The sequence below is a fragment of the Rhipicephalus sanguineus genome, chromosome 10 (assembly GCF_013339695.2).
Source record: "Rhipicephalus sanguineus isolate Rsan-2018 chromosome 10, BIME_Rsan_1.4, whole genome shotgun sequence".
NCBI classification, from domain to species: Eukaryota; Metazoa; Arthropoda; class Arachnida; order Ixodida; family Ixodidae; genus Rhipicephalus; species Rhipicephalus sanguineus.
In genome coordinates, this window is record NC_051185.1 from 59,673,077 (window position 1) to 59,685,944 (window position 12,868).

Here is a 12,868-nt window from a genome sequence, read left to right on the forward strand (position 1 = left end):
ACGGGCCCCCTCGCGCGATAAGTGACCGTGGTCGCCAATTTACCGTCGATGTTGTGGAATCATTTTTCGTTTGCGTACCTCCAAGTTCCGACACTCAACGGCATATCAGCCACAAACTAACAGGGCCTGAGTGGGCGCACAAACCGAACATTGATAAGATGTTATTGTACGTCGCCTCCGACCACATGAACTGGGATGAAGTATTACCGTTCATGACGTACGCCTTCAACTCTGCGAAACACGAAACGACAGGTTACAGCCCTTTCTACCTGCTCTACGCTCGCTCACCTCGACATACGCTGAACACTATCTTTCCTTTTGTCGTCCATGACGATTCATCTATCGCGGACGCTTCGTGCGGTAAGAGGCTCGTCGACTTACATACTTACGTACATTGGCCGCTCAAGACTTCTCTAAAGCACGCTACGACAGTCCACACCGGCATGTAGCCCATGTTTGCGGTGATCTAGTGTTGGTGTGGACCCCAATACGCAGACGTGGCTTGAGCCACAAGCTGCTGGCACACTACGCCGGGTCGTTCACGACCTTCCATCGTGTGAGCGAGGTAAACTACGAAATTGCACATCCGACTACAAATGACCGACGTTCATGCAAGACTGTGGTGACGCATGTTGCCCACCTGAAGCCGTTCACACGAAGGGCACAAGAATGACACGCCCGGAGGGCTTCGTCCGAGAGCGGAGTAATGATACGAAGTGTCACTGCCAGTGGAAAACAAGGGAAGCGCGAGAAGAAAAAATCACAGCATATCCACGTGGTGAATGATGATGAGTGGGGCGAAGCTCCGGAGGGAATCATCGGTAAACCGTGAATCTTCTGTGTAACGCCCCATCAATCATCATATAAAGAGTGAGAAACATTGCGTGTATATTACAAACATCAAACTTTTCTTTTTCTCAATTAGATGATGCTTGGCTTGCGTTGTCCCTTCATTATCACGGCTTTATGATCCGTGAAATGAAGGGATAGCGGTTCCTGTACGGGTTACAATTCGAAATTTGGAAATACCAGGTCTATACACGTCCCTCGGATGGTCGTTGGTTTCATATGATGAAAGGACGTGCACGTGAGAGCATATTTGGCTGCCATATGTTGTATTAACCACTCATTGTTCTTTTCGGCAATATCGACATTCAGGTCACCAACTAACACAAATGGTCTATTCTTGTACTTGTCATAATTACACAATGCCGTGTCAATGAATGTCTTGATATTCCCACTCGACAAATTGGGTGCAAGTTACATGGTCATGATGATGCATCCATCAAAATCGATGGCAGCATATTCACCGTTGTGGCTCTGTGTCGTTGGTAGTATTTTCAGATCTTGTGCCTTTTCTGTTTGTTTGACGTATACGGCCACACCACCTTCATGACGCTCTGCATCATCGATGAACACGACTAGAACGTATCCTTTGAAATACGGTCTTTTGGCGTTCCACGTCTCGGTAAGACAGAGAACGTCCTCCGCAAGTAAGTATGGGGTCCCGTTCCACATTGTCTACAAGCTTGACATAACACCAGCTAGGCTTACATGGTAGGCGGTAAACTACAGAAGGCAACAACAAGTAAAGAAACCATAAGAGAACGGCAATCTTTTGCGAAGACGTTCGACCACTGCAAAGTTAACGGCTATCTCGCGGGTGGGTCTCTGTAGCCTTGTCTCCCATCCGGCGACTCCGAGCAAAAGAGAAAGCGCGCCAAGAGGGAGCCTCATGACGCGCTACTTCTGAAATGTTGTCTTCGGGCGTCGTTGAAAACACGAGACGTAGGCGAACACGCAAAAAACGAGAGTCTCACTCGTCAATGTCGTCTTCTTCTTCTACTGCATACCAGAACGCGCGGTTCTCACGAACTAGAGGTGGCTACTACAAACAAACAAACGGAGGATGGACAGACCAATGGCATAAGGAGCTTCGCCCCTAAAAGAGGACGACGAGGTAGCTCCTACGATTACCACAGTCTTTTTGTCTCAGTGCCCACTAAAACCACCCTTAAGCTACTCCGGAGTACGTAGCAATGTAATTATTCGTGTGATTTATCTCAGTAAATTGTGGCAGTGAACAAAAAGTAAGAGGCCGTCAACGCGCCGAGCTTTCTGCAGTGCTCGACTGTTTGTATTACCGACGAAGACGAGCGTTGCCTGCTGTCCGCTGTCGAAGAATGAGCTCGGTCGGCTTAGTCGGTCCGTCTGTCTTGTCTTTACATGCGCTGCTGCCACTTTCGTAATGGAATACAACCTAGTGCGTACCCAAACCTTCACTCGGTATGTTCTTAGGTTCCCAGTTTATAAAACTCGGCGCAACAGCTTTGAACGGTATTATGGAGTTATTATGGCCTTGTATCACGACTAGGGTACGCAATGCTTCATGTTAGCGTCGCCACTGCGCATATCCTCTTGCAGGCCCCGTTTAAGTCACGGAAATAGTGGGCGACCGCGACGAACGCTATCTTTGGGTGCGCTATTCTAAAACACACAAAAGGCACAAGATACAGAGAATGAACCATTACTTTTCTCGTTTCACGGCCGCAGAGGACCAGAGATCGTGGACTCTTCGAAAAAACCTTCTAGAGGCTGGCGTCGAGACTAGAACATTACACACACACACACATTCTGGGCCGTCTTCCTGGGTCGTCATCCAACGCGCCTAAACAAGAATGTTAAACTTTAGACAAACGGAAGACGTCGCGCTCACCGCCTACACCAAGCAGATATTATGGGCGGTGCAGGACAGCCCTAATCAAAAAAGGGTCATCCAGTAACGGCTGCGCACACACTCACCGCGCGATAGGCCCATCTCTTCTGAAGCCCACTGGGCCTTCCCGCTGCCTTGTTCCGAAAGGAACACATGCCTCGGCATGCCACAGAGTACTGTCGACACATCTCCATCTGCCCGCAGACCGATGACGATAGAAACTATTTTGGAATGTCGTCCTGAGAGGTCATCGCGGACAAAGGCGACGAAGGCAGAGCTCAGATTCTTGAAGATATCAGTTTTGCACCGGCGATTATAGATCATTGGCGATATCGGGACTGTGGCGCGACTTTGTGCGTGCGTGCTCCCCCTCTCACTCTACATCCATCCCTTTCCCCGATGTAGGGTAGCATACCAGTTTAGAATGGTTAACATCCCTGCCGTTTCTTTTTCTCCTGTTCTTTCTTTTCTCCACCTCTTCTACCTTTGATGAACCTACCTTCGTCCTATAAGCTACAGCAGATGTAAAGAGCACTACGGATACACGCACCTTCCCGGCGATAGAAGTTGTATCCCATCCGACCTTCAGTGTACCCGCGTTTGCCAGCTGCTTTTAGCAGTAAGCCTGTAATGGCATTACGAGTATCTTCCTTTAACGACTATGGTCATTACATCCTCGCACCTATACTTCGATCCAGTACCAAGGCTTCCATTTATTAATGCACTATTGACTCTACTGCCAGCAACGTCACTTTGTTTTAATAGACCAAATGCTCTTGACGTTTGCACAGGCGGAAAAGGTAAGACTAATAGTAATGAATAAATTACGCCAGAGTGATGGCCTTGTATCATCTCCATTTTATAAGTGTGCAGAGAAGGGGCCTTGGGCGTCACCGCTTTTGCATTGCGGCCGCATGGTCGACCCCGCAGTAGGTCAGGCCGCGGGCGTCACAGTCCCATCGCGGATGCCAAGACTTGAGGCGTTATGCCGGGCGGCTGGTAAGAGGCCGCCACGGCGGCGGCCGCAGCCTCGACGGCCTCCTTGCGCGTCACGCTCTTGAAGATCTGCTCGAGCGACGTGTCCGAAATGTAGAAGTTCTCAAGCTTGTGGCGGTGCTTGATGCGCGACATGCGCATGAACATGTCGCTCCACAGCATGTTGACCCGCACCATCCGGAACTCCAGCAGGCCCTGCGTTGTACGTCACAACGCGGCCTCGCATGTGACACAGGCCTACCTTAGCTATTTCGGCTACTGCTTTCGGGGATCGAATGCGCACGTTAGAGTTGTAGAAAATGCTGTAGCTTCTGAGCAAGTTAATGTTAGAAATTTGGGTCGTTTTAGGCTGAAATTAGGGGCAATGTTAGGATAAGGTTGACGTATCTTCAAGGATGCGGGTTTCAAAGATTCCTCTACCTTGTGTGCAGGTTAATGCCAAGAATTAGGGTTAGGTTGCTGGGAGATTAGACGAGGTAACGGTTAAGAAATCTCGAACGATGCGCATACTAGGGCTGCCGAACTTGCTGTAGCTTAGGGTTACGGTAATGTATGTTCAACGTACAAAATTTTAGTAACGGTGTTATTTATTTATTTATTTATTCATTTATTTATTTATTTATTTATTTATTTAGAGATACTACTGTCTCAGAAAGGAAATATAGGAACAATATTGTGCAACATCACCAGCGCCAAAGAGCCAAAAGCTTTGTAAACAGACTGCGAGTGTCCGATGTAGGTTAAAAGTGGCGAATATACCAGCTGAAGATAGACAAATCTAACGACTTTCTTCTGAATAGATTCGAGTTGTTTTATCTGGGAGAAACTGTGAGGTGACCAAACCAACGCAGCGCATTCTAGATTTGTCCCCGCCAATGTTCTATAAGCAGTTGCTCTGCATTCTTTCGTTGGGTGCTTTAGAGTACACTTATGGCTCATTCACACTGAGGAATCCGCCGGCCACAGCGACCGGAATTCTCGTGCCGCCGAAATTCCACATTGTTCACAACACTTAGCAACCGCACCGCCGAAACTAGGGCTCCTAGTTGTCACCGTCGCTTCGCGCGAAGGAACGCTGGCATCGACGCGCTCTGCGTTGTGTACGCGTTTCGTTACGGCGAAGCGCATAAACAGGAGCAGGGTCGTCGAACTGCTGGGCCTGCTGGAAAGCCACTTTCTGGCGATGTCTGACGAGGAGAAACATGCATTCGCCGAACGAGAAACGACGCAAGCAGTTGTGGTTGGTTCGTTCTGATTTGCAAGACGCGAGAAGCTTGGTGGAGCCGAGATAATGCTACCCGTTTTGCAAGATCGCGATGATGTATTGCAAAGATGCTAATCACGACAACACTTGGCAGTTATCGAGAGCTACAGGATGATTACGAAAGACTTCGCTGTTGCTGCGGGCTTCGACGACTGCGATATCAGCGCGCCGACATTTTTCGAATATTCGACTCGCGATCCGATTGGATCGCGGTGAGGGAATCCGGCGGCAGCTGCCGCAAAAATCGGTCCAGGACCGCAAAAATCGGCCCAACGATATAACAAGCACTCAAGAGAGAACGCTGCGAGCCAGTTCAACCTAAATGTGTCTACGCCGTGATGCTGTGCGGTATGTCTGGATGCACTTCATATCCGACTCTGATTTCTCGCTGATTTTGACGCCGCCGATGCTGACGTCACTACGAGTGGAGGCTATAAGGAGGTGCCGCTTACGCATGCGTACCTCGTAACAGTACACCACCTCGGCTTCCCGAAAAGCCTTGCAGACGTCGCTGGTGACAGCCTGCTGGTAGGAGAAGTCCAGCTTCTTGTCGGGGTACGTCTTGATGGTGATGGTGTACCCTTTGCCGAACTTCTCCTTGAGCTGACCCAGACTGCCCAGGCACTGTAGCTTCCCGGCGTCCATGATGGCGATCCTGTTACACAGGAACTCGACGTCCGCGAGGCTGCAGGTCGATACAGCCACGGTGCGCGTAAACGGAAAGGCGAAGACACGTCAAGACGGTCAACACGAGACTTAAATATTACACAGAAAACACGAAACGTTATGATGGCAAGAAATACAGCAAGTTATCGGAGTGCACCCCCTGTGCTCGAGCTATAAGCAGAGACGATGGCGACCGCCGCCAGTACAACGACAACACAATCAAAAGCAACAGCCGGCAACAAGCCATCCGTACCCGGTCCACTGATTTCGCGCTTTTCGGTTACTCACTGTTATCGCCGCTCGCGCATGATAGTCATGCGACAAAAGGTAGAACGGGCGTGCGACTACACGGCAAAGCAGGATAGGAGACATTCACAACTGGTATCCCTCGTATATGAACCAATCGAGAGCTTATTTCCTCGTGACGTCACGGGAACAGACGGCTGGCGTCACGAAGTGCGTCGAAAAGACGGGAAACGCGAGGAGAGAATAAAGCGAGCTTTTTTTGTATTTCCAGAGGTTGTTTAGGCGCTCTCTAAGCTTTTCGTTTGTTTGAACAAGCCGCAACGAGTGACCGGCTTTAGGGCTCATTCACACTGGGGAATCCGCCCGCCACAGCGACCGGAATTCGCGCGCCGCCGAAATTCCACATTGTTCACACCACTTAGCAACCGCACCGCCGAAACTAGGGCGTCTAGTTGTCATCGTCCCTTCGCGCGAAGGAACGCTGGCATCGACGCGCTCGGCGTTGTGTACGCGCTGCGTTATGGCGAAGCGCATAAACAGGAGCAGGGTCGTCGAACTGCTGGGCTTGCTGGAAAGGAACTTTCTGGCGATGTCTGACGAGGAGAAACATGCATTCGCCGAACAAGAAACGACGCAAGCAGTTGTGGGTGGTTCGTCCTGATTTGCAAGACGCGAGAAGCTTGGTCGAGCCCAGGTAATGCTACCCGTTTTTCGAGATCGCGATGAGGTATTGCAAAGACGCTAATCGCGACAACACTTGGTAGTTGTCGAGAGCTACAGGAGGATTACGAAAGACTTCGCTGTTGCTGTGGGCTTCGACGACTCCGATATCACAAGCGCGCCGCCATTTTTCGAATGTTCGACTCGCGTTCCAGTTGGTTCGCGGTGAGGGAATCCGGCGGCAGCTGCCGCAAAAATCGGTCCAGGACCGATCGACGCGGAATGGGCTTTTCCGGCGGATCTCGCTGCCGCCGAAGCGGATTCCGCGCGCTCTCGCCGCCGAATGTCTCGGTGTGAACGCGCCATTACATTTGGAATATATGGACGATGTGTTAGGTTAGCGTCTCGTGCTTGACCCTCTCTGAATGCCCTAATCACTCCGCGCCACGTACAAACGTACCATGATTTCAGAATGGCACACAATCTAAGCTCTTTCTGATTCTTCAGAAGGATTGAAACCTTTCGCGCGTAATTGGAGGTGCCGTGCTGAAATCTTTGCCGATATTTAAGATTGCAGGTTGTTCAACTATACAGTACTGAACCCCGTGCGGCGTCATTCGCATAAAAAAAAATCACCGCATCTCCACGAAGTGAATGATGATGAATGGGCGAAGCATGTGAGGATCACTGCAGCGTGCATTGTGCTGTCACATGCTTGATTGATGGGCGCCTAATGTTGGTGTCTTTACGGTGCTTTGTCATTTATTTTTGTGCTTTATCACCTTTTGTTACCCTTTAGATGTTTTGTTTTTAGTGTTTTGTCATTTTATTTTTGTGCCTGTTCCCCTTTTGTTAACCTTTTTTCACAGATGTTTTCCGTTTCATTGTACACGGTGCTGTTAACTATTTTTCACAGATCTTTTCGGTTTCGACTGTCCACGGTGGTGTCGGTTTCGGTGTCGTGTACCGTAACGGCCCGACGCGGATGGATGGACAAGCCTCTGTCAACAAGAGGAAGAAGACTTCTCCTTGGCGCGAGGGCGCGCTCACTTATCATCAAGGCGCTCGAAGAGCAAGAGGAAGAAGACTTCTGCTTGGCGCGACCAGAGCCTGCGTCGGGAGCGAGCGCTGGCACCGCAGCTCCCCTAGCGGACTCCGTTCAAATGAGGGCGACAACGGAGGGACAAGGCTCGGCCCTAATTGGTGCTTCCCCCTTAAAAGTTTTAGATGTGAAGCTTCTTATAGCGGAGTTCAATCCGGTGGTGGTGGTGGTGGTGGTGTGCGGCGTGACCACTCTTACTGCGCATGCGCAAACCTTCTCCACTTCCCCTCTCCACTCCCCCTCTCCCCTTTCCTTCTCCACATCACCTCTCCCCATCCCTTTCCCCTTCCCTTTCCCCCTCTCATTTCCCTTTCCCATCCCCCTCTCCCCTCCCTTCTCTCCTCCCCTCCTATTTCCCTCCTCTCCCCTCCCCCTCTCCACATCACCTCTCCTCTTCTCCCCCCTCTCCTTTCCCTTTCCCATCCCCCTCTCCATTCCCCCTCTTCACTTCCCCTCTCCCATTTCCCTCTCACCACTCCACCTCTGAAACGCGGGCTCTACATGCCGAAACACTGCTTCGCATCGCCTCATGGTCCCGTTTAGCGGGAGATGGTGTGACTTTCTTGTGAGACATTCCATGGGATCGTACCAACCTGTGCGAGCTGAGGAGTATGGCCATCTTGCTGACTTTCTGGAGCGCGGTGACGTAGTTCACGATGCGCCTGCGCGCGCTCGTGGAGATTTCCGCGTACGGCTCGTCCAGTAGCACAATGCGGGGCAGGCCCATCATCGAGATGCACATGGAGAGCTTTCGACGGTTGCCAGCGCTGCGAAAGCCAAGGGTGTTAGAAGATTAGATAGATAGATAGATAGATAGATAGATAGATAGATAGATAGATAGATAGATAGATAGATAGATAGATAGATAGATAGATAGATAGATAGATAGATAGATAGATAGATAGATAGATAGATAGATAGATAGATAGATAGATAGATAGATAGATAGATAGATAGATAGATAGATAGATAGATAGATAGATAGATAGATAGATAGATAGATAGATAGATAGATAGATAGATAGATAGATAGATAGATAGATAGATAGATAGATAGATAGATAGATAGATAGATTTGTGTGAACAAACAACAAACCTAGACTGACAAATATTACAGACGTAAACTGCAGTCCTGCGCTCAAGTTAGCAAACTACCCTTAGGTGATATTATGTGGCGCAAGATTTCGTGTTGCTAATTGGCCAACGGAACACCTGAAGTAAGCTTAAGAGTCATAACGTTTCGTATAACGAGCGTTTGCTTTTTTTTGCATTATCTTGTCTTTGTTAGGTTCTTAGCCTTTTTTTCTTCGCGCGTCAGATCAGAAGCGACAAAAGAAAGGTCAATAAGTAAGACAGACGTCGCTCAATATTGGCGAAAAAGCCGGAAAAAAAATGGTAGCCCTTCTCATACTCGGAAAATTGGGAAGGGCTCCTATCGATGCAACAATAAAATGGCCACCTCAACAAACGATCATATTGCCACATCAGGAACGGCTGATCGCCAACAAGCCCACGATCGAGACAGCATCGATTATTGAAAAATGGCGCCTATAACAGGCATGCTATCGACGCATCTTCGATGGCCGCATTTCTCTACGCTCGCCCGCTTTTCCACGTGCGACGCCGCGACTGAAATCCGCGAGTCTTAGCTTCGTTCGAAAAACGTTTGTTAGACACGAACCTGTACGTGCCGACGAGGTAGTCGGCAATCTCCTGCAGGCGGAAGATGTTGAGCAGCACTGTGAGGTAGTCCTTCGTAATGGGAATGCCTCGGAGGCGCCCGTAGAGCAGCACCGTCTCGACGCCCGTCAGCATGTCCAGGAGACCGTCCCGTTGCGGGCAATAGCCCATGTAGCGCCAACACTGCGATGGAAGGGCAAGCGCGGGCTCCGTCACATGCGCTCATGGTTTTACCAAGTTACTTTCGGGGAAGCTCTGCGCGACCGAAGCTAGTAGCTACGTCTCGGTACACCTTGACGCCGCTATCAGGGTGCACCTTGATGCAACCGTTTGAAAGGTATACCTTGCATCGAGCTACGATTTGATGCAACTGTTTGAAAAAAATCTCACAGGGTCCCTTATGCATTCGTTTGAGACGACTCGGTAACATTCTTCTTTTTCATCTTTTTTTTTTCTCTGCTGTACCTTAAAGCTACGCACCGGTTAATAAAGTGGCGGGTGTGACGCCCGGTGTGATCCTACGCCTCTCCTACACAACATTATATAGCTGCTGACGTGACTCCCCGCACGACATGACTTTTGCTGGCCTTTTAAATGTGAAGCATTTCTTAGTCAACGAAAGGCACTCTGACCGGTCTATCTATCTATCTATCTATCTATCTATCTATCTATCTATCTATCTATCTATCTATCTATCTATCTATCTATCTATCTATCTATCTATCTATCTATCTATCTATCTATCTATCTATCAACCCGCCTACGTCTCGGCGCTCTCGTGGTCGTCTCCTTAGCTTGATAGACCCGCCACGGTGGTCTAGAGGTAATGGTGCTCGACTACTGACACGAAGGTCGCGGGATCGAATACTGGGCGCGGCGGACGCATTTATGATGGAGACGAAAATGCTTGAGGCCGGTGTACTTAGATTTAGGTGCACGTTAAGGAACCTCAGGTGGTCGAAATTCCCGGAGCCGGAGTTCCTGATACGGCGTTCTACGGCGTTCCTGATAATCATATCGTGGTTTGGGGACGGTAAACCCTAACAATTACATCATTATTATTATTCTTAGCTTGTTAGATACCAAAGTTGATATAGGAGGACATCAGTGTATCACAAACACGATTCGAAGGTCAGGGCATGAATAACGTGCCGTGCAGAATTGATACAGGACATGAGTGTATGACGAACACGATTCGCAGGTGATGACATGAATAACGTGACTTCCCTGTCGCGTACGTCATGAAACCCCTTCCACCAGTCACGTGTGGCACATACCTGCATACCTTGACTCATGGTATGCGGGTACGCACAGCAAGTGATTTACAGTCCATATATCAACCCATACTTAGGAAATCTTAACGCGATAGCGCTAAGGGGCGAGTATCGCGGAAAATGCGGTGCAAGCGTTGGCAGAGTTCTCAGTGAATGAAAATTCACAATGGAAGCAAGTAATACGAATCACGGCTTGAGCCGGAATCGAACCCAGGCATTCTGCATTGCCGTCAAGTATTTGACCACAGAGCCACACCTGTGCTTCGAACTGCTTTGGAAAGAAAAACCAATACAGACTTCGTGTTGGGACAACGCCACTCGCGGTTGCAGTGCTGGCTAATCGCTTTTATAATAAAGTAATAAGCATTTATAGGCAGGCTTAGGACTCCGCAAGCTTTAGTCAAGCGTTGCTGGAATACTACGATGACCGCTACTTATGACATGCACATCACCGCTCCCTAGCGTACACTTAGTTGCGAAAAATCTACGTCTCTGCTTTAACGTGAGCGCTTATGTTACGTCGGACCATAAGCAACCCTCTTGGCGCCAGCGTAGTCGACGTGCCTGGCACGCCAATGATATGCACCAAAATATTCAGTTTACACAAAGGCGTCGATCCACCTGGTAACGCTTGGCTCAAATGAAAAATATGGCATACGCTGCTACTCGTTGAATGATTCTCATGAAATTGATTCCCACAATGCGTGCGATGTGCCGGATGCTTTTCCAACGCAGTTTCAAGCACTCACGTGGAGCGCTGTTGTAGAATACTGGACCGCCACGATGAAATCCTGGGTTCAGTTCCGAACAGAACCCCGATTTTCATTCTCTGCATCCATCGGGATTTTTCACTCACAGGCAACGCCGCCGCCACCGCGTACTCTACGACACAGGCTTTTAAACGCCATCGCGTTAAAACTGTCACTGAAGTCACTTGGGGTTGATATCCTACATATGGGATCAGTTAGAGGACATAGAAACAAAGTGAAGATGCGGAGAAATATAAACGAAACACAATCACCGCTGTTCACAGCAGACCACATCGACAAGGGTGCAACGTCGTCCTTGACGTCGTTGCTTGAGCATGATGGCACACACACAAAAATAGAAACACGGACGAATGAGAAGACACGCCCAGCGCAATGAGCCTTTTACAGTTTCCTGTGATGCCCTCTGCCGTTTTGGTATGCGCTGGAACAACTGATCACCTGAACGGAAGCGTCCGAGACGTTTCGCGGCTTTTCCGCTGGGGGAAGGGCACATGCAGTGGCGTCGTTAAAAAGGCTGATTGTGCTGCGTGTGTCGTCGCCTTCGTCCGTGACTTTTTTTTTTTTGCGCACTCATACTGAAGTAGTGGATTACCAACTTGTCCAGGATGCGGTGTGATCAAGTTGAGAAAAGGAAATTGACAACCGCCCGATTGTAGCACGAAGGCACGAGGAAACCCATACGGATTTCTTAAAAAAGCAAGCTTCTTGCCGAAATTTTTGTTCTGGTCAGGGGATCGAGCCCGGAGCCAACGCCTTTCCGGGTATGTCGTTGGTCCCGGGCTCGATCCCCGGCCCAGGACGAATATTTGGGCAACGTTGCGAGAAATCCGTGTGGGTTTCCTCGTGGCTTCGAGCTACAAACGGGTGGTTGTCGATTTCCCATTCCTAACCCTTCCGCCACCTTGCGGCATTCCACAGAACTAACTCGCAATAATGTGCTCCGATTAACTTTAAGGATGCCAAACTGGGGGGGCCCCTCTCCAGCAACACGTGAGCCGAAGCACTCACGCTCCGCCTGTCGCGGACGATGGAGAAGTTGGCGATGATGGCGTCCCCGTAGTTGGGAAGAATCTCGCCCGTGAGCAGGCGGAAGGTGGTCGTCTTTCCCGCACCGTTTACGCCGAGCAAGCCGAAGCACTCGCCACTGCGCACCGTGAAGGTCAGTCCCTGCGGAGGCCAAACACATCACGTGATCCCACTCGTCGCATACTGGTTCGATGCTCAGATCAAACTGATCAAACGCTTCTGTCAGCAGCTTAGTATTCGTCCAGCAATAAAAAAAATTATTGGAGACGACCATAATCCTTGACTCAGATGTCTGATAGCGACATTTGCACGTCAGGCCTTAGAGGCCACGCAGAAACAAGTGCGTGATTGAGATCGGCTCCGCCAGGTGGCATGACGATCGCAGCTGCTCACGAGCTGCCCGAGCCGACGCTCGGGCCGCTCGTTCAGCGGCAGCTAAGGGACCTCCCACAGTTTGCATCGCTTATT

The 12,868-nt window shown here is 49.7% G+C and overlaps 1 protein-coding gene across 1 annotated transcript in view; it reads right to left on the minus strand.

Annotated features, from left to right (window-relative positions):
• Nucleotides 1-3,478: 3,478 nt before the first annotated feature.
• Nucleotides 3,479-12,868, minus strand: part of LOC119406419 (phospholipid-transporting ATPase ABCA3-like) — a 55,308-nt gene continuing 45,918 nt past the window's right edge. Inside the window, exons 20-24 of the mRNA XM_037673165.2 lie at nucleotides 12,383-12,541; nucleotides 9,332-9,513; nucleotides 8,244-8,417; nucleotides 5,439-5,661; nucleotides 3,479-3,907 (exon numbers count right to left, since the gene is read on the minus strand). Of these exons, the coding sequence (XP_037529093.2) occupies nucleotides 3,665-3,907; nucleotides 5,439-5,661; nucleotides 8,244-8,417; nucleotides 9,332-9,513; nucleotides 12,383-12,541 (981 nt within the window). The 3' untranslated portion in view covers nucleotides 3,479-3,664. The remainder of the gene's footprint in view (nucleotides 3,908-5,438; nucleotides 5,662-8,243; nucleotides 8,418-9,331; nucleotides 9,514-12,382; nucleotides 12,542-12,868) is intronic.